Raw genomic sequence first — 23597 nt, 5'->3', positions numbered from 1 at the left:
TGGGGACGGCGGGGTATAAATAAATTTTATTATTATTATTATTGGAATTGGGGAGGGGGCAAGGGGCTTTTAAGGACAGACAAAAGAAAGGACTTCTTTGCACAGTGCATGAGCTGTGGAACTCCCTGCCACAGGAGGCAGGGATGCCACCAACATGGATGGCTTTGATAAAGGATTGGACAAATTGGAGGAGGAGAGGGCTGTCCATGGCTCCTGGCCACAATGGCTCTGTTCTCCCTCCATGGTCAGAGGCAGAAATGCTTCTGAATGCCAGTTTCCGGAAACCACAGGAGGGGACAGGGCTGTTCTGCTCGGATCCTGCGTTTGGGCTTCCCATGAGCTTGGCCAGTTGAGGTGAAACTTGAACTCCTACCTGGGCTGCAGTTTGCTTTCTGAGCTACAATCCTTCAGAAACTATGCAGAAGAGATCTTAAAGAGCGATGAGCATTTGTGAACTGGCACCACTTTGTCCCAAAGAGCAGCAAATCAGCTCAGATGGGTAGAATTTGTTGTTGTTTAGTCGTTTAGTCGTGTCCGACTCTTCGTGACCCCCTGGACCAGAGCATGCCAGGCACTTCTGTCTTCCACTGCCTCCCGCAGTTTGGTCAAACTCATGTTCGTAGCTTCGAGAACACTGTCCCACCATCTCGTCCTCTGTCGTCCCCTTCTCCTTGTGCCCTCCATCTTTCCCAACATCAGGGTCTTTTCCAGGGAGTCTTCTCTTCTCATAAGGTGGCCAAAGTATTGGAGCCTCAGCTTCAGGATCTGTCCTTCCAGTGAGCACTCAGAGCTGATTTCCTTCAGAATGGATCGGTTTGATCTTCTTGCAGTCCATGGGACTCTCAAGAGTCTCCTCCAGCACCGGAATTCAAAAGCATCCATTCTTCGGCCTTCAGCCTTCTTTATGGTCCAGCTCTCACTTCCAGACATCACTACTGGGAAAACCAGAGCTTTTACTATACGGACCTATGTTGGCAAGGTGGGTAGAATAGAACTTCCTTTTTGAGGGCAAATAGCCGGTGAGGCTGTGACGAAGCCTATTTTGGGGTGATGCTGCCACCTCGTGTTGAAATCAATTCAGCCGAGAACCCAGTGAGAGAAGTAAGTTAACAGGCACGGTGTCCCAGGAATGTCTCCTGTTCAAGTCCAGCTCACATTGTAGAATCATGGAATTGCGGTGTTGGAAGGGACCCCGAGGGTCATCCAGTCCAGCCCCCACGATGCAGGAATCTTAAAGGAGCACAGATGGGGGTGCCAATTTTCTGCATGCACAAGAACCCCCCCCCCCAACATCTCTAGTTAAAAGGAAACAACCTTGTCTGAGAACCTGGATAATAATAATAATAATAATAATAATAATAATAATAATAATGGTGCGGTACGTTTGTGTCTTGAATCCTACTAGGTGACCTTGGGCAATCACTCCCTCTCAGCCTAACCTACCTCACAGGGTTGTTGTGAGGGTGAATTTGGAGTGTGTTGGGGAGAGAACTGTGTGTTCCACCGTGAGCTCCTTGCTGGCCACATGACCTAGAAAGCTGTCTGTGGACAAATGCCGGCTCCTTCGGCCTGAAATAATAATAATAATAATAATAATAATAATAATAATAATAATAATATATTATTATTATTATTTGTACCGCGCCCATCTGGCTGGGTTTCCCCAGTCACTGTGGGTGGCTTTCAACAGAATATTAAAACACAATAATCTATTAAACATTAAAGGCTTCCCTAAACAGGGATGAATTCAAAAGCATCAATTCTTTGGCGATCAGCCTTCTTTATGGTCCAGCTCTCACTTCCATACATCACTACGGGGAAAACCAAAGCTTTACAAGGATGTAATTGCAAAATTGTTATGCCGTGGTTCGGCTCGTTCCTCCTGGGCCGTGTCCAGAAAGTCGGACAAGTCTAAACTGAATTCTGTCCTCTTGGGCAAAGATCACAAGACGAGCTGGCTGGTAGCCAGATTCTGCACCCAGATTTGTAGGTACAGATCATCCTCTAGAATAAAATAGCTTACGAGGAAAATGCTGAAGTCACCCTTTGGGGCGCCTCAGGGTCAATTTTTATGGCAGCCCAAATCTCAGTTGGACGGGTGTATGTATATATCTCAATTTTAACTCATGAGCTATTGCTGCAATCTGCTCCGATTGTATAATTTATCTTTATGAACGCTGTTTTTATTGCGTTATGTTATGTAAGCTGGTCTTTGACCGTAATAAATTATCTCATCCAACTATCTACCCAGCTCTACCTCTGACACAGGTCCTGTGTGAGTGTCTGGAGACGGTTGTAGGTAGGATGGCAGCATAGGCGAGTTGGTTTGGCCAATCGTGGTTCTAGACGGTCAGCGGCAGTCGGTGAGAGCGAAACAGCTTTCCTTGGCAGGCTGGAGTGAAGACTTGGACTTGCGAGTCGGTGAAGGGGGGGGTGTCAGACGGAGCCGATCGGCAGACCTTAGCGATGTGGCCCCTTCTGGAACACGTCCGACAGATGGCGTCTCTGAATCGATTGAGGTTGAATCCTGACAAGACAGAAGTACTCTTTTTGTGGGACAGGGGGCGGGTGGGTGTGGGGGACTCCCTGGTCCTGAATGGGGCAACTGTGCCCCTGAAGGACCAGGTGCGCAGCCTGAGAGTCATTCTGGACTCACAGCTATCCACGGAGACTCAGGTCAATTCTGTCTCCAGGGCAGGCGTCTACCAGCTCCATCTGGTACGCAGGATGAGACCCTCCCTGCCCGCAGACTGTCTTGCCAGAGTGGTGCGTGCTCTGGTTATCTCCCGCTTCAGCCATTCTTTTGAGATGGTAAATGACTTAGTTCTTGAATCGAAGGTCACACGCCCACCTTACCCACACACCAAATATATCCTTAAGACAGGATCCATAGGATTTGAAAAGAACTGGGGAAAGTTTATCGAAGGCATTTGCTTCTGCAGAGGAAACACTTCGATTCATTAGGAGAGACAAGATGGCTTTCGGGATTGTTCTGTGTGCTAAAATAAAGGACAGTTTTCTCAGGGTTTATTTCCTAAACGCCCAAGGGTGAAGGAATGGTGAGAAACACAGTGAGATGTTGCTTCTCTCTTTTGCAGCCCTCGTGTTTCTGAGCAATGCAGATTGTCTTCTCTCTCTCTCTCTTTCAAGGCCAGACCCTTCAGAACCTCCGGGGTCTGTGCAAAAAACAAAAAAGGAGAATGAAAAGAAGTTTCTGCGAGAGGAGGAAGTCTGCCAGCCGTGGTGGATTCTGGGTGCTGTCGCTTTCTCTCTCCCACTTTCATATTCTCTCTCTTTAAAGCAGCCTGTCCGCTGTCTCTCTCTCTCTTCAATTTTCAGGAAGTCCTATCAGGAAGCGCTTTTGCCGAAAGCAACAAGAAAAAGTTTGCTCTGCAAAGGTTGTGGCCTCTTGGCTTTTCCAGTTCATCTGGAGGGGGGGGGCTCCCTTTCTCTCCCTTTCTCTCTCTTTCTTTTTCTCTGGGGCAGCTCTCTAAAGGGGGATCTTTGAGACAAAAGGACAGAAAAGGGGCACCCCCTTTTTCGCTGCTCTCTTGTGCCCCGCTGGCATTTGGGAGCCAGCCTGCCTGCCAGGGACTGCAGAGGTCTCCGCCTTCGCCGCCACTTCCCCCAGGTAACAGATCTGAGGACAAACTTGGACTTGTCTCCTTTTTGCAAAGCAAGGAGCTGAAAGCAGCAAAGGAGAGGCATGACTTTTGCTTTGTGTGGGTCGATGCTGTTAACTCTCTCTGCCTCTTTAGCAGGCTGCCTGCCTGCCTTTTTTTCTGATTTACCGCTCTTGATCTCGCCTCCGGGCTGTTGAAAACTGCTCTGTGTCAACATATTTTGGAAGGAGATTTGGGGCTTTTGTGGGGTGGGTGGGGAAAACATCGCCTTGTGTAGGGGAGAGGGAGAAATGTAACTTTCTTGATATGGATTTATTTATTTTTTAAAGCTGCTTGGTTTCTCCCAGTTTGGGGCTTTGTTCCTGGAAGGTCTGAGGTTCTATGAGATTTATATGTGTGTAGAAGTTGGGAAACTTTGTTGAAGCTTTGTGAAGAGTTGACCCCCAGGAGACTCGCTGATGCTCCAAGACTGAGAGGGTACTGGCAGAATCATAGAATTGTGGAATCAGGAGGGACCCCCAAAGATCATCATTCTAGACCAACCCCCTGCAATGCAGGAATCTAAAGTTCCCTGGCAATCACTTATCAGGGTTATTGATTCTGGACTGGGATAGTTTCCCCTGTCATGAGAAATATGGGTGAAAGATGACTAGGATTTGTTGGGGCTTTTCCGGCTGCTTAAAGGAATCTTCGATAACAAATCAAATGAAAATGTATTTTATCAGCCTGGAGCCCTCCCAGCCAGCTGGGAGTTGTAGTCCAAAAACATCTGGCGGGAACCAGGCTGGTGAAGGCTGGGATAGAGAGTGTATGTTCTCCCCTACCCCAAGAACTCCAAATTGGTTATCCTCATGTTAATCAATTCAGTCGATTGATTAACTAACGTGCCGCCCCGTACTTAAAATTCAAATTATTACATAAAACAATATTGAATAGGCTGGAAAATGCATATGTTGCAGTCTACACAGAAACACAGGTTGGTTTTTTTCAAAGTTGGCTTTTCACTGTTTCCCCCTGATTTTTATTGATAATTTGATTTTTATTGATCATTTTATTCTTTTATCTCTTTTGTAAAACGCTTCGAGTTTCTTTGGTTTTTTTTTTACAATCAAGCAGGGTATAAATTTTATGAAATAAATATAATTTATTCGTGTGTGTGTGTGTGTGTGTGTGTATATTTAAAGAGCAGCAATAAATGAGAACATGCCTTTCGGATAAAAATGTTTTTACACATACACACACACACACACACACACACACACACACACAATTTCCAAAACTCATATAACGTATTATCTTATACAATGTTTTGGACTTCCATCAACTACAGTGGTACCTCTGGATGCGAACTGGATCCGTTCCGGAGCCCCATTCGCATCCTGAAGTGAATGCAACCAGCGTCCGTGCGTCTGTGCGTGTGCGGGTCGCGATTCGCCGCTTCTGTGCATGCGCGTGATGTAATTTTGAGCGCATGCGCAAGCGGCGAAACCCGGAAGTAACGCGCTCTGTTACTTCCAGGTCGCCGCAGAGCGCAACCCGAAAATATTCATCCCGAAGCTACTTCAACCCGAGGTATGACTGTACATCTGAAGATTTTTCAATCTTTATCACTTGATCTTCATTTCATTAATTTCACTATTACTTTTAATAGTCCTTCCCTAATAATTTTCATCATAATTTTCTCTGCAATATTTCGCCTAATCCTCCTTACAAAACTTCTTGCAATCCTGCTAGCGTAATCTGTTGATTACAATTGCTTTTCAAATAATTCACGTATTTACTCCAGTCCGGATGAAAAATGTTTCTTAGACCTACCTCAAAACGGGCCAAGGAGAAGTTCAGCGGATCTCCCGAGAGATCTCCCTTTGTGGAGCCACCGCTGAAAAGGCCTTTGCCGAAGATGGGGCAGAGAACAGAACCCCAAGTGAAGATGCCCGGGTGCCAGGATGATGCCTGGCGTCTCCACCATCTAGAGCTGCATGCCTGGGTATCCTCAGATCAGGACTGTTTTCACACACTAGCAACGCATCCTGTAGAATTCTATCAGTTAGATTTTATCTGAACAATCAGAACGAATTTAGGAACCAAAAAGTTCGTACTGAAATATATGACTTCTGTGCCATCTGGCCCCAAAATGGCAACTGGGCATTCTGTTTTGGTGACCGCATCCCTGGTTTAGGGGACGTGGGTGGAGCTGTGGGTTAAACCACAGAACCTAGGACTTGCTGACCAGAAGGTCGGCGGTTCGAATCCCCGCGACGGGGTGAGCTCCCGTTGCTTGGTCCCTGCTCCTGCCAACCTAGCAGTTCGAAAGCACATCAAAGTGCAAGTAGATAAATAGGCACCGCTCAGGTGGGAAGGTAAACGGCGTTTCCGTGTGCTGCTCTGGTTTGCCAGAAGCAGCTTAGTCCTGCTGGCCACATGACCCAAAAGCTGTACGCCGGCTCCCTTGGCCAGTAAAGCGAGATGAGCGCCACAACCCCAGAGTCGGCCACGACTGGACCTAATGGTCAGGGGTACCTTTACCTTTACCTAACTGTGGTTTAAGGAGCCATTAGGCACCCAGCTTATATACCCGAGTTTCTAACGGTCCACAAAGATTGTGCAACGTCACTAAGGCTGGCAACAGCAACACCACTGTGTGGGAATCCCTCACGGACGACTGCCTGGAGACAGGTTGTGCATCCACAGTAGTGACCGGAGGAGGAATGACCGCTGGGAGGAGTGCAGAGAGACCAAACGCCCGGGTGTGTCTGCATCAGCGCAACCGGACACCTTCATCTGCCCCGGCTGCAACAAAACATGTCTCTCCCGTAACGGTCTCTACAGCAACAGCAGGCGCTGCAACCTCCTGGCAGTTTGACTTCATCCCCAAAGGCGCATTCCTCCACTGTCTCCCGAGAGGGGCGGCCGCCGCCTTGACCTCAACCACCACCTTTCCCCTTCCTCCGAGGCTTCTATCTCCTTTCTCCATGAGCCTAGGCAACCGCTGAGTTGTTGATTCTTCGGTGGTGGTGGTGGGGAAGTGTTGTGTGGTGGGTCAGGCATGGAAGGCGGAGCAGGAGGGCTGAGAGCGGCGGCAGCGAGGCTCAGGCAGCGCGATGCTTCCCTTCCCATCAGAGCAGCCCCAATCCCATTCCTACCTGCATGCAAGCAGGAGGGTGCGGGGATCCCTCGGCTGGGAAGGGAGGCTTCCTGTTGCCTAACTGAGAGGTCCCTGCCCCCTCCTGCTTGCACTCAAGCTCTGACAGGCAGCGTGAAGCCTCCCTTCACAGCTGAGAGATCCCTGCCCCGCTTGCACGCAAGTAAGAGTTTGGAGGCTGTTCTGATAGGCAGCCTGAAGCCTCCCTTCACAGCTGAGTTGCTGGGCTCAGGGAAGGTGGAGGCAGCCCGGGAGCTGCATCTTCGAGCTCCTGCACCACCATCACATGGGGGGACTTCCCAGCAGCTCCTGAAGCCAGCCAGAGCCAACTGCTCCGGGCTGCTGAGACTGCTGCATTTCCCGGGGACATTAGATGAAACCCGGGGACATTCTGGGGATGGAATTTGTCCGGGGACTTATTCGTGAATCTGGGGACTGTCCCCGGGAAACAGGGACATCTGGTAACCCTAGTGTAGGCAGCACCAAGCCGGAATTAATGCTGCATTTAATGCTTATGAGCCAGAAATTTTCCTTTCCTGGCAAAGGAACAGGGTTTTTTTTTTTTTAATCTACAAGAAGCGGCCATTTAATTTGGTTGTGATTCCAGCGTTGCAGGGGGAGCGGTTGACTAGGTGCTTTTTGGGTGCCTTCCGCTTCTGCGATTCCACTTTAAATAAATGGCTTTCCTCTCTCCTTCTCCCCAAATGAATTATGAAGATAGCAGCCCACATTCTTAATTCCCCCAGTGCGGCCAAATTCCTAAATGCAGGGGGTTGGACTTGGATGACCTTCGGGGGGGCCCTTCCAACTCTGCAATTCCACCAGCCTAGAAAGCAGCCTTGAGAATAGTGGAGCATTTCCTCACAAGGAGCTGGCTTGGGTTATTCCCGCCTCCATCTTTCCAGAACCTAATGACAGGGCTGTAAGGAAATAATTAACAGGATTCTGGCTCTTTTTTGCGGCCAGTGCTGTCGGGAGACAAGGGAGTCTCTGTTTCTGCAGCTGAGGCGGGTGCTGAGTTTGGGGAGAGGGGAGTTTCTTTCAGCTCTTTCTCTCCAGCTTGTGGTCTGCTTGGCCTCTCCGTCTCCTTTGCCCTCTCCGGCATCTATATTTAGGGCTCTCTCAGACAGCGCTAATTTGGGTGCAGAGAGGGCAAGTCTTTTCCATATGCATTTAGGAACAATGGGCAGCACAGACTGGGGGTCACCAACTCTCTGACCCTCTGCATGTTTCCACGCTTGAGTGTGTCGTGAAGTTTAATACACACCAAGATGCGTCTTTGGGTAGAGGCATTCCTAAAAATTGTTGTTTATTTCATATAGGAATCTCTTAAAAGGTAAAGGGACCCCTGACCATTAGGTCCAGTCGTGGCCGACTCTGGGGTTGCGGTGCTCATCTCGCTTTATTGGCTGAGGGAGCCAGCGTACAGCTTCTGGGTCATGTGGCCAGCATGAGTAAGTCGCTTCTGGCAAACCAGAGCAGCGCACGGAAACGCCGTTTACCTTCCCACCGGAGCGGTACCTATTTATCTACTTGCACTTTGACATGCTTTCAAACTGCTAGGTTGGCAGGAGCTGGGACCGAGGAATGGGAGCTCACCCCGTCACAGGGGTTCGAACTTCTGATCGGCAAGCCCTAGGCTCAGTGGTTTAACCCACAGCGCCACCCGCGTCCCAGGAATCTCTTACCATAGAATAAAAACATATCTGCAGTGTTAGAAACTCAGGTGTATAAGCTAGATGCCAAATGGATCCTTAAACCAGGGTTACAGTTGCCAAAACAGAATGCCTAGTTGTCATTTTGGGGCCAGACAGCACAAAAGTCATATACAGTCATACCTCGGGTTATGAACGCTGCGGGTTGCACGTTTTTGGGTTGCGGACGGTGCCGAACCTGGAAGTACCGGAAGGGGTTACTTCCAGGTTTCCGTGCATGCGCAGAAGCGCAAAATGACGTCATGCGCAGAAGCGCCGAATTGCGCGTGCGCACACGCGTCACTTCAGGCTGTGAACGCTGCGGGTTGTGAACATGCCTCCCGCACAGACCGCGTTCGCAACCCGAGGTATGACTGTACAGTCATGCCTTGGATCTCGAACGCCTTGCCTCCTGAATAAACCAATTCCCGAACGATCAAAACTTGGAAGTGAGCATTCCAGTTTTTGAACGCTTTTTGGAAGCGTCCGACTGCAGGAGCCTCTCCTTCAGCCAATTGGAAGCCGCATGTTTTGGAAGTCGAATGGACTTCTGGAACAGATTCCGTTTGACTTCCAAGGTTCTCAGGTATTTCAGTATGACCTTTTGGGTTCCTGAAATTTGTTCTGATTGTTCAGATAAAATATAACAGATAGAATTCTACAGGATGTGTTGCTTGTGTGTGAAAATGGGCAAGATCCAAGGATCCCTGGGCATTCACCTCCAGGGGCTGGAGACGCCCTGGGTCTGCCTGGTGCTTGCCTGGCACCTGGACATCCTCCCTGGGTTGCAAGTGGCCCATAGCCAGGTGCAAAATGTGCTTGACTCTTGGCAGATTTTCTGCCTATATCCATAAAAATGCAAGGCTGTCGTCACACTGCTCCCATTGGAGGATTCGTGGGGCTGTATTAAAATCCTGGATTTGCACAAAGTCAAGGGTTGGTAGGGGAGCAAAGGGACGGCAGGTTGCATCAAACCAATGGCCATAACATGGGCGTGAGAAGGGGGAGACGCTGAAGGGGGGGATTGTGGTTTAAAACAACAGTTTACTCAAAGTCTGGTGTCACGATCAAGGGAAGTAATGGTACCACTGTATTCTGCTGTGGTCAGACCCCACCTGGAATACTGGGTCCAATTCTGGGCGTCACAATTTAAGAAGGATGTTGACAAGCTGGAAGGTGGGCAGAGGAGAGTGACCAAGATCCAGGGTCTGGACAGGATGCCTGATGAGGAACGGTTGAAGGAGCTGAGTAGGTTTAGCCTGGAAAAGGGGAGACTCAGAGGAGATCGAATAGCACTCTTCAAATATCTGAAGGGCTGTCACATGGAGGAGGGAGCAGGCTTGTTTTCTCCTGCTGGAGAGGGTAGGACTCGCACCCATGGCTTCGTTACGAGAAAGGAGATTCCAACTAAATATAAGGAAGAACTTTCTGCCAGCCAGCTGAATGGTCTCCCTCGGGAATTTGTCGACTGTCCTTCCTTTTGAGCAAAGCTTGGATGGTCATCTGTCATGGATGATCAAACTGAGATTCCTGTATTACGGGGGTTGGACTAGATGGCCATTGGGGTTCCTTCCAACTCTGCAATCCTATGCTTCTTTGACGGAAGTAAGCTCCCCTGGATTGCTGGTTATCACTTTGAACAAAGTTGTAAGGGTGATCTCAAAGCTGGCTTAGTAGTCAGATAGCTTCTGTTACCTCTCCCATTATTTTTTCAAGCTATGTACTGTATTTTTCGCCCTATTTCCCTCCTCCAAAAATGAAAGGGAAATCTGTGTGCCTCCTATGGGGCAAATACAGGCTTTCGCTGAAGCTTGGAGAGCGAGAGGGGTCGGTGCGCACCGACCCCTCTCGCTCTCCAGGCTTCAGGAAGCTATCAGCAAGCCTGGGGAGCCCGCGGGAGTGCGGATAGCAGCCTGCCGCCCGGCGCGCAGGGCACCCTTAAGCAGAGCGCCCCGCACGCCGGGCAGACATCGGCCAGCCCCACAAGCTCGGGGGACAGCGGGGAGGTGCAGCGCCGCCATACCGCTGTTCCCCGACCTGGTTTTGGGGGGGGAAATAAAGGAAATTCCCCCCCTTTATTCCCCCCCCCCAAATCTAGGTGCGTCCTATGGGACGGAGCGTCCTATGGGACGAAAAATACGGTACTTTGTCTGATTGATATTCTACAGCATTTTAAATGTCTTTGTAGGAAGTGGGGGGGGGTTATTGCTTTTATTTTATTTTAACGATCTACTTGTGTTTTTACCTTGCGTGAAGCTCTTGTGACGAAGAGCCGAATATGAATCTAACAATACTTTGCAATATTAATTGAGCAGAAACCTCTAGATACGGACACAAGAAGGCCTCTCTCAGGCAGTTTCGTTGCAGCTCTTGCCCTCATTGTGTCTGGCTAATCGGCATTCATGTGGCATTTGCGCCCCAAATGCATTTTGTTCCGCCCCCTACCAGATGGGTCTGATGCTCATTTTTGGCACACTTTTAGCGCTGCACTGGCCACACCCCTTTCTCCAGATGCGTGTGAAGGTGGCGCAGAGCTTCTACCCAAAGTTATTTTTTATTATTATTGATACAGCAAGAAAAGAAAAAAGGGAAAACACAAATACCGAATTCCACACAGCAATAACAATAGACACAGAATTTTCTTAACAAACAATAAGACATAAATTGGTCTTAACACTAAAGACCCAATCTCCCGTCTATTCCATATTTCGATTTCATATAACTTATTGCCAATACACACTTTTCTCGTCATTAAGCTTTTTCTTAATATATCTTAATTCTTATATCTGCCTTGCAACTGTTACTGAAGTTCCTCGAATGCCGCAACTGAGTTTAAACTACTAAATTTATATTTCAAATATTCTTTGAAAACCTCCCATTTTGAAACAAATTCCTGTTTTGGTTTATTCTTTATTTTTTTCTGATAGACCGTCTAATTCTGCATATTCTGTCAGCTTTTGAGCCCAATCTTGTATAGAAGGAATTTTATTACTCTTCCGTTTTGCCACGATAAGAACTTTACCCAAAGTTTTATGAGCTTGACAGTATCCTCTGGCTTGGCGCACCTTTTCTATTCAGCCTCTCGGAGCAAGGATTACTGCCTCTTTGTTTCCCGCATGGATGGCTGACGCTCGTTTCTATAGAGACGGCAGCCCATGGAGAGCCAGGCCCATTTGGATTTGCCCATGTAAGCTTCCGCTACTGCCCTCCCAAGCCTGCCCAGAGGCTGGCTGTCCAGGAGCCAAGAATAGGGTGTCCGGCCCCCCGAAATCGCATCAGGCTACAAGAGTGACCCCAGAGGTAACCCCAGAGCCTGGACACCAGCCCTGTAAGGGGGACTCTGTTGCAGCTTGGATTTGCCAGGGACCCTTTAGCTGTGGTTCTTGTATCCCAGGGGTTGGACTTGATGAGCTCTGGGGGTCCATTCTAACTCTCTAGTTCTATGGTTGTATGAGGCCAGCCAGGATTCCTCTTTTGCTGTTTCTGATCTCCTCTGTTCTTTGCATTCAGGTCAGTTCCACTCTTTTAAAGTGTGTGTGTCTCTCTCTGTGTTATTTTGTTCTTTTAAAGCAGCCTTTCTCAACCTCTGGGTCCCCAGATGTTGTTGGACTACAACTCCCATCACCCCTAGCTAGCAAGGCCACTTATTATTGAGGGGAAGTGTGTGGAACAGGTCTCGGTGTTTCGATTTCTGGGAATGGAGATGTGAGATGACCTAACCTGGGGAGAAAACAGCAAAGACCTGATGAAGAGAGCACAGCAGAGGTTATATTTTCTGAGAATCCTCCGGAAAAACAAACTCTCAAAGGACCTGTTGATGGCATTTCACCATTGTCCTGTTGAGAGTGTATTAACTTAGGGTCAGTGTGTGTGGTTTGGGAGCTGCACGGTCAGGGGAAAAACAACGCTGTCCAGGGTTGTAAAGACTGTGGAGAGAATAATTGGGTGCACTCTTCCCACCTTGGATCAAATCTACGCTTCCAGGTGCCATAAGGAAGCTGCAGAGATAGCGCAGGAGAGTGCGCACCCCGGAAATGATCTCTTTCAGCTTCTGCCTTCTGGAAAAGAAGGTCCAGGGTTATCAAAACAAAATAAAAAAATTCCTTCCAGTAGCACCTTAAAGACCAACTGAGTTAGTTCTAGGTATGAGCTTTCGTGTGCATGCACACTTCTTCAGATACACTGAAACAGAAGTCACCGGACCTTTCTATATAGTGAGAAGGTGGGGAGGGGTATTACTCAGAAGGGTGGTGGGAATGGGTGATTGGCAGATAGCTGCGATGAGCCTGTTGACGACTCTTAACGACTGCAATAGGTCTAACAGGAAAAAGCAAGGGGTGAGAAGGTGAAAAATGGCTTTGTCATGTATAATGAGATAAGAATCCAATGTCTTTATTCAAACCAGGTCTCTCCATAGTTTTAAGTTTGGTGATAAGTTGCAATTCAGCAGCTTCTCTTTCCAGTCTATTTCTGAAATTCCTTTGTAATAGAACAGCTACTTTGAGATCTTGTATAGAATGTCCTGGGAGATTGAAGTGTTCTCCTACTGGTTTTTCTGTCTTGTGGTTCCTGATGTCGGATTTATGTCCATTTATTCTTTGGCGTAAGGTCTGGCCTGTTTGTCCAATATAGAGAGCTGAAGGACACTGTTGGCATTTTATGGCATACACAATGTTAGACGATGAGCAATTAAATAGTCCCGAGATCTAAACCATGCCGAAAGGAGAGCCATAGATAATCTCAGAAACAACCCAGACATTATAATTAAAGAAGCGGACAAAGGTGGAGCGGTCGTCATCATGAACAAAACTGACTACATTCAGGAGGCTCACAGACAACTTTCCAATACCGCCTTTTACATAAAATTGGACTCAGACCCCACACAAGAATACAAAAAAGAACTGAACAAGATTGTTAAGGAGCTACCCCCACACATCCAAGAACAGATCCTCACAAACACACCAACAGAACCTCGACCAGGAACTTTCTATCTTCTACCTAAAATACACAAACCAGGAAATCCAGGACGCCCCATCATTTCAGGTATTGGCACTATTACAGTGGGTGTCTCCGGTTATATGGACTCTGTTCTGAAACCATATGCCATCAGTGCTCCCAGCTATGTACGTGACACCACAGATTTTCTGAGGAAAATACAATCTTTAAATAATCTTCCCAACAATACTATACTAGCTACTATGGATGTGGAATCTCTGTATACCAATATCCCACACAACGATGGTTTACAAGCTATAAGGAATACCATTTCAGATAAAACCACAGCGGACTTTGCTACCAAACTCTGCCAATTTGTCCTTACCCACAACAACTTCAAATTCGGTGATGACCTGTTCCTTCAGATCAGCGGCACAGCAATGGGCACCCGCATGGCCCCACAGTATGCCAACATCTTCATGGCGGATTTAGAACAACGTTTCCTAAACTCCTACCCACTCAAACCTCTCTTGTACCTGCGATACATTGATGATATTTTTATCATCTGGACACATGGTCAACAGACCCTGGACACCTTCCACCAGAAATTCAATGATTTTCACCCCACCATCAACCTAACAATGAATCAATCTATGCAAGAAATACATTTTTTGGACACTACTATAAAAATACAGGATGGGCGCATAGACACCACCTTATACCGTAAACCAACTGACCGACAAACATATCTACATGCCTCTAGCTACCATCCCAAACATACCAAACAGTCCATTGTATATAGCCAGGCACTACGTTACAGCCGCATCTGCTCCAATTCTACAGACAGAGACTCTCACCTAAGAGATCTACAGCAAACCTTTTTAGAACTAAAATACCCAGCAGATGAAGTTAGACAACAGATCAACAGAGCCAGACTGATACCCAGAGAGAACTTGCTGCAAGACAGACCCAAAAAAGAAAATAACAGAACACCTCTAGTCATCACATACAGCTCCCAAGTTAAAACAGTACAACGCATCATCAGAGATCTACAACCTCTCCTGGACAATGACAGTTCTCTTTCTCAAGCTCTGGGAGGAAGACCTTTCATTGCCTCCAGACAGCCCCCCAATCTTAAACAACTCCTAACCCACAATAATACTATAACCAGACTTAACACGGACACTGGCACCAGAGCCTGCAATAAACCCAGATGCCAACTTTGCTGCCACATACACCCGGACAACACCATTACTGGCCCCAACAACATCACACATACCATCTCGGGACTATTTAATTGCTCATCGTCTAACATTGTGTATGCCATAAAATGCCAACAGTGTCCTTCAGCTCTCTATATTGGACAAACAGGCCAGACCTTACGCCAAAGAATAAATGGACATAAATCCGACATCAGGAACCACAAGACAGAAAAACCAGTAGGAGAACACTTCAATCTCCCAGGACATTCTATACAAGATCTCAAAGTAGCTGTTCTATTACAAAGGAATTTCAGAAATAGACTGGAAAGAGAAGCTGCTGAATTGCAACTTATCACCAAACTTAAAACTATGGAGAGACCTGGTTTGAATAAAGACATTGGATTCTTATCTCATTATACATGACAAAGCCATTTTTCACCTTCTCACCCCTTGCTTTTTCCTGTTAGACCTATTGCAGTCGTTAAGAGTCGTCAACAGGCTCATCGCAGCTATCTGCCAATCACCCATTCCCACCACCCTTCTGAGTAATACCCCTCCCCACCTTCTCACTATATAGAAAGGTCCGGTGACTTCTGTTTCAGTGTATCTGAAGAAGTGTGCATGCACACGAAAGCTCATACCTAGAACTAACTCAGTTGGTCTTTAAGGTGCTACTGGAAGGAATTTTTTTATTTTGTTTTGACCATGGCAGACCAACACGGCTACCTATCTGTAACAGGGTTATCAAGACCAGGACTAGCCGCCTGAGAAACAGTTTCTATCCAAATACGATTTTGGTTTTAAACGCAGTGTAAGGTAGTCTGTATGGGAGTATATTGTATTTAAAAATGGGGTATCAGAGTTTTTAGGGGCTAACCAGGCTGGGATAGCTGGGATAGCAGACTTGTGGGTTTTTGAATGTCTGATGTAGATTTTTCAATTTCTGTATGGGACAATGACAATAAAGATTATTGTATCGATGATGGGAGTTGTAGTCCAACAACATCTGGGGACCCACAGGTTGAGAACTGCTGTTTTAAAGTCTCTCTCTGTGTGTGTTTTGGGGGGGGTAGGGCAGGAACCTTCCGCTCTGTTTGGCGTTGCTCTCTTTGGTCAACATTTGATCTTCCGGATGTGGCAACAGGTTTCCCCCCAGTGCACTCTCCTTGTGCATGAACTCACTCTCCCTTTCCTCTCTGTCTGTTTCTGGTCTAAACGTTTATGTAAGGGGGCCCTGGCATTTGGCAGGAATCTCTTATTGCATTTGGGGACTTTGCAACGAGTTCATTTGGCTTTCCTCCCTTCTCTTGCTCCACTGGCCAGGTGCCTCTTTTGCAGTTGTCGATTGCACATGTGGTGAGAGTCTGCTGTAGCTTTCCGCATTTCACTGCGCTGTGGGGGGTGGCTTGCAGCGAACACTCGGCACGTATTGTGCCGTCTTTTGCAAACTGCCGCTTTTAGGGTTTCCCCAATCGCTTAGAGAGTTCTGTTGAAATATGAAGCAGTCAGCAGTAAGTCAACAAATCTATATCCTGGAGCAGTGTAGACAGGGCTTTTGTTTCCAGGTGGAGCTCTCAGGACCTCAGTTCCGGCACCTCTCAGGTGGGCGCCATTGCCATTCTAAGAGAACGAGGGAGAAATGTGAGCTCCAGCACCTGTTTTTCTGGAAAAATAGCACTGAATATGCAAGTTCAATATGGTTAATAATAATAACAAGATTTTGTACTGCTCCAGGAAATCTGTGTGGTTTACACCTCAACAAAAACCAGTGCATTCTCCCTAAAAATACAAATTCCATGTCCGCCCGCAACTTCTTAGTAATAGTAAAATCACACATTTTAAATAAGCAATAGGTGTCTCTTCTCAGTGTGCGTGAAATAAAAAACAAGCAAACCATCAAGAAATCCATTGTGACACACCATCAGAGTGCAACATAGCTGCAATATATATCTTAAAATATCTCATAAATATCACCAAATGAGAATGGGTGTTCACATGTAATAATAGAAAGCTGTTCGACAGTGGAATGGACTCAGCTTTGCTGGGGGTTTTTAAATGGAGGTTGAATGGCCATTTAGGTTAAGAACGGACGTCCAGAACGAGGACGTCCGAGGTAAAACTGTGTTTGTTGTTGTTGTTTAGTCGTTTAGTCGTGTCCGACTCTTTGTGACTCCATGGACCAGAGCACGCCAGGCACTTCTGTCTTCCACTGCCTCCCGCAGTTGGGTCAAACTCATTCTGGTAGCTTCGAGAACACTGTCCAACCATCTCGTCCTCTCTTGTTCCCTTCTCCTTGTGTCCTCCATCTTTCCCAACATCAGGGTCTTTTCCAGGGAGTCTTCTCTTCTCATGAGATGGCCAAAATATTGGAGCTTCAGCTCCAGGATCTGTCCTTCCAGTGAGCACTCAGGGATGATTTCCTTCAGAATGGAGAGGTTTGATCTTCTTGCAGTCCATGGGACCCTCAACAGTCTCCTCCAGCACCATAATTCAAAAGCATCAAAAGCCTTCTTCTTCCATACATCACTAGGTACCACTGTAATCAGGTACAAATCCTGCCACAGGTCAAAAACCGGCCCCCATTCTTTCCACCCCATCTCTTACCTGGGGAACAGTGATGTCCCCCCGACTCTCAGCTAGAGAGATGAACGCCCTTCTCCACCAACAGACGCCCACCCTGTATTTTAAATAATAACCACATAAATCAATGCTCCCCTTTGTCAAGAGAGACCCATCAGTGCCGAGAATGCTAAGGGAGCTGGGCCTGTTTAGCCTGGAGAAGAGGAGGTTAAGGGGTGATATGATAGCCATGTTCAAATATATAAAAGGATGTCACATAGAGGAGGGAGAAAGGTTGTTTTCTGCTGCTCCAGAGAAGCGGACATGGAGCAATGGTTCCAAACTACAAGAAAGAAGATTCCACCTAAACATTAGGAAGAACTTCCTGACAGTAAGAGCTGTTCGACAGTGGAATTTGCTGCCAAGGAGTGTGGTGGAGTCTCCTTCTTTGGAGGTCTTTAAGCAGAGGCTTGACAACCATATGTCAGGAGTGCTCTGATGGTGTTTCCTGCTTGGCAGGGGGTTGGACTCGATGGCCCTTGTGGTCTCTTCCAACTCTAGGATTCTATGATTCTATGCATCCTCAATATATCTTTGTTCAGAAAGGATACATAAGAAAGCAATGAGAGACCCACATTTTTAAAAACGGTTTGCTTTTTTTAAAACACACACACACACACACACACACACACACACACACACACAAACAAACACCATAGTTCCTCTTTCTTTTTTTGGACCAGTTAAGGCCTGTGTGCATGTTTGTTTTCGCAAGAAGCCCGATGGTTGTGTTTTGTTGCTTTCAAGTGAGTCCTGTTTCCCCCTTCTGTCTGGCTTTCTCCTTGCTGCTGATCTCGGTGGTGGATTGGCAGGGATCCGAGCGGCCAAGTGGAAAAGCAGGTTTCGAGTCTGCAGATGCCATGGGAACCTGTTTTACTGCAGGACGAAGTTTCTCCAGGGAGGAATGGTCTGGTCTGCCGAGTGAACTGCAGAATGTAATTTTTGGGAGGCGGAACCTTGCAAAAGCTAAAAGAACTGAAAAGCAGCAGCAGCAGCCTGGTTTAGTTTAATGGGGTCTGCTGTGGCTGCAGAGATCTAGAAAAACTTCTGATTAGGAAAAGGGAACAACTACAGAGCCTGAAGTTGTGCCCTCACTACTGGAGAAGAGAGAACTTCTCAAATCTCTGCTCTTGAATTAACTTGGAAACCTAACTAGCCTCTTTTGTAAAGGGGATTTTTTTCTGAGCTCATGTGGACTTTGTGTGTATGTGTGTAAGAAATGAACACCTCCCCCTGCCATGAACTGGGCTCCCCAGTTTAAGAAGGATACTGACCAGCTGGAAGATATGCAGAGAGGGTTGAACAAGATGATCAAGGGTCTGGAGACCAAACCATATGAGGATCGGTTGAGGGAGTTGGGTATGTTTACTAGGACTGGGCGATATCTGGTTTTCAACATCACAATATGGGACGCGGGTGGTGCTGTGGGTTAAACCACAGAGCCTAGGATGTGCCGATCAGAAGGTAGGCGGTTCGAATCCCTGCGACGGGGTGAGCTCCCGTTGCTCGGTCCCTGCTCCTGCCAACCTAGCAGTTCAAAAGCACGTCAAAGTGCAAGTAGATAAATAGGTACCCCTACGGTGGGAAGGTAAACGGCGTTTCTGTGCACTGCTCTGGTTTGCCAGAAGCGGCTTAGTCCTGCTGGCCACATGACCCGGAAGCTGTACGCCGGCTCCCTCGGCCAATAAAGCGAGATATGTACTGCAACCGCAGAGTCGGCCATGACGCGACCTAATGGTCAGGGGTCCCTTTACCTTTACTTTAAGCATCGTGATATACCGATATATCACAATGTCTGGAATAAGGATGGAGCTATTTAAAGGTGATATGTGGTTTTCAGCTAAGTAGAGGCATTGACTTGCTTTATGGTTTTTCCCACATCGTGATTTCTGCATAGCGCACACAAACACGTCATGATTTGCAATATATTGCCGGGTCAAAAAGTACGAAACCGATCTCACGATATGGACTTCAATCTGGTTTTGGATGATATACCGATATCTTGCCCATCCCTAATGTTTAGCTTGGGAAAGAGGAGACAGTGAGTTGATATGACAGCCTTCTTCAGCTATCTGAAGGACTGTCTCATTGACTAATGGATTTATCCAAAAGTTCTCCAACTTTTCCCTGAAAGAACTCAAGGTAGTTTCCAGATAAAAGGTAAAGGGTAAAGGGACCCCTGACCATTAGGTCCAATCGCGGACGACTCTGGGGTTGTGGCGCTCATCTCGCTTTACTGGCCGAGGGAGCCGGCGTACAGCTTTCGGGTCATGTGGCCAGCATGACTAAGCCGCTTCTGGTGAACCAGAGCAGTGCACGGAAACGCTGTTTACCTTTCCCGCCGCAGTGGTACCTATTTATCTACTTGCACTTTGACATGCTTTTGAACTGCTAGGTTGGCAGGAGCAGGGACTGAGCAGGGTTGCTAGGTTGGCAGGAGCAGGGACTCACCCCGTTGCGGGGATTCGAACCGCCAACCTTCTGATTGGCAAGTCCTAGGCTCTGTGGCTTAACCCGCAGCGCCACCTGCGTCCCGGTTTACAGATAAGAACTGCCAAAAATGTAGAAAGGCAGAGCAAGCTTGTTTTCTGCTGCCCCAGAGGGCAGACCTGCAAAGGATGGGTTCAAATAGTAAGAAAGGATGTTTCCGGCTAAACATCAGGAAGAAATGCCTGAGGGCAAAGGTTGCCTGACCACGGAACGGACTCCCTCGGAAGGTGCTGGGGTCTCCTTTGTTGGAGGTCCCTAGGCAGCGGTTGGGTGGCAGGAATTCATTAGCTGCGATTCCTGCATTGCAGAAATTCTTGGGGCTCTCTTCCAACTCTACACTTCTATGATCCCCTCCATTGCGTTTGCGCATAAAGCAGCCTTTGCCAGGCTGCAGTGCTCCTGAAGTTTTGGACTACAACTCCCATCAGTCCCAGCTGGCACATACCATCATGCACTGATGGGATTTGTAGTCCAAAAACTACAAGAGCACTCCAGGCTGGTGACGTCTGCTCTAGAGGGAGATCTAGGCCTGTGACAACTGCGTGTCCCTAGGTGTCCTTGCACCTCCTTTCATAGAATCGGAGAACTGTAGCGTTGGAAGGGACGCCAAGGGCCGTCCAGTCCAACCCCCTGCCATGCAATGTGGGGCTCGAATCCACAACCCTGAGATCAAGAACCTCAAGCTCTACCAACTGAGCTATTCTAGCTATTGCAGAGCCCATCTAGTCCAGCGTATTTTCACTGGGGCCAGCCAGCTTCGTAGCAAAAGGGAACGGGGAACTGATGATTTATTTTGGGGGGAACCAGTGATTTAGTTTTTCCGCTTTGCTGGGGGGGCGGAATCCCCCCTCCTCGTTTCCTGAGAGTAAGTAAATCACTGCTTCCTTCTCACGTGGCGTCCTGAGCTTGGAAGGCAGCGAGAGGGAAGTTGCAACAGCAAAGGAAGTCTAATTTTGCTGCGTTTTCTGGTTGCAGCAAATAACCTTCCTTTGTGCCTCTTCTCGGGGAGCCAACAGGGTGACTCTTGGCCAGTTGGCGACTGGCACTTCTCTAAAAGAGGATTAGACAAATTCGAGGAGGAGAGGGCTATCGATGGCTACTAGGCAGGTTGGCTCTGCCCTCCCTCCACAGTTGGTCCATTGACCTCTTTGAGGATGGAATGCTGGTCTTAGGTGAGCCATTGGGTTATAAGAAGCCTCTTCCTAGGATCTTGGCCCCATTTTTAAAAAACCTGGAACCTTGAGTTCCTTTCTGACTCTCCTGTTTGCCTTTCTGTCATTCTATTCTCTTTAAATTGCTGCAGAAGCTCACATTCAGATTGTTACAATAAAGACACCACATTACTAGTGATATTGTTATTATTATTTATTACGTTTGTTTACAGTGGTGCCCCGCAAGACGAATGCCTCGCAAGACGAAAAACCCGCTAGACGAAAGGGTTTTCCGTTTTTCGAGGCGCTTCGCAAGACGAATTTCCCTATGGGCTTGCTTCGCAAGACGAAAACGTCTTGCGAGTCTTGCAATTTTTTTCGCTTTTTTCTCCCTTTTTCTAAGCTGCTAAGCCGCTAATAGCCACTTAGCCACTTAGCCGCTAAGCCGCTAATAGGGTTGCTTCGCAAGATGAAAAAACCGCTAGACGAAGAGAATCACGGAATGGATTCTTTTCGTCTTGCGAGGCACCACTGTATATCCTTTTATTACGTTTGTTTATATCCTTAAATTACTTACTCTACAAAGTAATTTAATAGAATTTAAAAAGTACAAATAAGAGAATCTATTAAAACAGACGTAATAAAAAAAATAGAGTGCTGCTATTATCATGGGTTTCAGCAGTTTACAGTAAATCCTTCCAAGGATTTCTGGGAATCACCCGTCCCGTTGGGACATCAAAGGAAAAATTGAGGATAGTTTTTTGAGGGCCTTCTCAGTGGTGGCGCCCGCCCTGTGGAACGCCCTCCCAGCAGATGTCAAGGAAATAAACAGCTGACTTTTAGAAGACACCTGACGGCAGCCCTCTTTAGGGAAGTTTTTAGTGTTTGATATTTTATCCTGTTTTTAATCTTCTGTTAGGAGCCGCCCAGAGTGGTTGGGGAAACCCAGCCAGATGGGCGGGGTATAAGTAGTAATTAATAATAATTATACATATTAAATGATTTTTATTAAACAATTTCAACATAACAAATTATCAATCCAAATAATCAGTTACATTATTTCCCCCCTTCCGCCCCCCCACCCAAGGACTTCCCTCAGCTCCCCTCTTAGCCTTATCTATCAAATGTTCAACTAATAAATTTGTGGATGTTTATTCAAAACCTGCCAAGGAGTCCAGATCATTTTGTTGTCTTTTTAAATAATTTGTAAAAAGTTCCCATTCTTCCTTGAAGACACGATTAATAATAATAATAATAATAAATTTTATTTATATCCCGCCCTCCCCAGCCGAAGCCGGGCTCAGGGCGGCTAACAACACTAAAACAATACAACATTATAAAACATTATAAAAATGAGTTAAAAACAAAATTAATGGCAACCATAAGCTAAAGTCTTGAAAAGATTGCCAAAGGAGGGAGTCAGGCTGCGCCCTAACAAAAGGCCAGGTGGAACAGCTCTGTCTTGCAGGCCCTGCGGAAAGATGTCAAGTCCTGCAGGGCCCTTGTCTCTTGTGACAGAGCGTTCCACCCGGTTGGAGCCGCAGCCGAAAAAGCCCTGGCTCTGGTTGAGGCCAGCCTAACCTCTCTGTGGCTTGGGACCTTCAAGGTGTTTTTATTTGAAGACCGTAAGTTCCTCTGTGGGGCATACCAGGAGAGGCGGTCCCGTAGGTACGAGGGCCCTAGGCCGTATAGGGCTTTGAAGGTTAAAACCAGCACCTTAAACCTGATCCTGTACTCCACCGGGAGCCAGTGCAGCTTGTATAGCACCGGATGAATGTGATCTCTAAGCGAAGACCCCGTAAGGAGTCTCGCTGCGGCATTCTGCACCCGTTGGAGTTTCTGGGTCAGTCTCAAGGGCAGCCCCACGTAGAGCGAGTTACAATAATCCAGTCTGGAGGTGACCGTCGCGTGGATCACAGTGGCTAGGTCAGGGCGAGAGAGGTAAGGAGCCAACTGCTTAGCTTGGCGGAGATGAAAAAATGCCGCCTTTGTTATAGCTGCAATCTGCGCCTCCATAGAGAGGGAGGTATCGAAGATTACACCCAAACTCTTAACGGATGGTGCTGGCACTAATTGCACCCCCGCAAGAGATGGGAGTTGCCCCCTCAGTCCCAAGTCGTCCCGTCCCAGCCAGAGGACCTCTGTCTTCGAAGGATTTAACTTCAACCGGCTCCCACGAAACCATCCAGCCACAGCCTCCAAGCATCTGATCAGTGTGTCTGGGGCCGAGTCCGGGTGGCCGTCCATCAACAGATAGAGTTGGGTGTCATCAGCATACTGATGGCAGCCCAGCCCAAAACTCCGGACAAGCTGGGCGAGGGGGCGCATAAAGATGTTAAAAAGCATCGGGGAGAGTATTGCACCCTGGGGCACACCACACACCAAGGAGTGGCGGGATGACAATTCCCCCCCAAGCGCCACCCTCTGTCCCCGACCAGAGAGAAACGAGCGCAGCCATTGAAGGACTGTGCCCTGGATCCCCACGTCGGCAAGGCGGTGGTCTAGGAGTTCGTGATCGACCATGTCGAAGGCTGCTGACAGGTCTAGAAGAATCAGCAGCCCCGACCCGCCTCGATCCAGCTGCCTGCGGAGATCATCTGTTAGGGCGACCAGAGCCGTCTCGGTCCCATGACCAGCGCGGAAGCCGGACTGGAATGGATCCAGAGCTGATGTTTCATCCAGAAACCTACCAAGCTGTTCAGCAACCGCTCTCTCAATCACCTTACCCAGGAATGGAAGAT

At 47.6% G+C, this 23597-nt stretch overlaps 1 protein-coding gene across 9 annotated transcripts in view; it reads left to right on the top strand.

The window, feature by feature from the left end:
• Positions 1–23597, top strand: part of ARAP1 (ArfGAP with RhoGAP domain, ankyrin repeat and PH domain 1) — a 145049-nt gene that overhangs the window by 40447 nt on the left and 81005 nt on the right. Inside the window, exon 1 of one of the 9 annotated variants that reach the window (XM_081860062.1) lies at positions 2452–2519. The exons of 7 other annotated variants lie outside the window; for them this stretch is intronic. In XM_081860062.1, coding sequence (XP_081716188.1) covers positions 2467–2519 — 53 coding nt within the window. In that variant the 5' untranslated portion in view covers positions 2452–2466. Of the gene's footprint in view, positions 1–2451; positions 2520–3292; positions 3632–23597 lie in introns of those variants that run through there. One more of the 9 variants, XM_081860063.1, reaches the window with a different exon arrangement.

Source organism: Podarcis erhardii (genome assembly GCF_964252035.2).
Source record: "Podarcis erhardii genome assembly, chromosome: 4".
In the NCBI taxonomy this organism is placed as follows: domain Eukaryota; kingdom Metazoa; phylum Chordata; class Lepidosauria; order Squamata; family Lacertidae; genus Podarcis; species Podarcis erhardii.
Note: the sequence above shows the minus strand (reverse complement) of the source record. Positions and strands in the feature narration are given on the sequence as shown.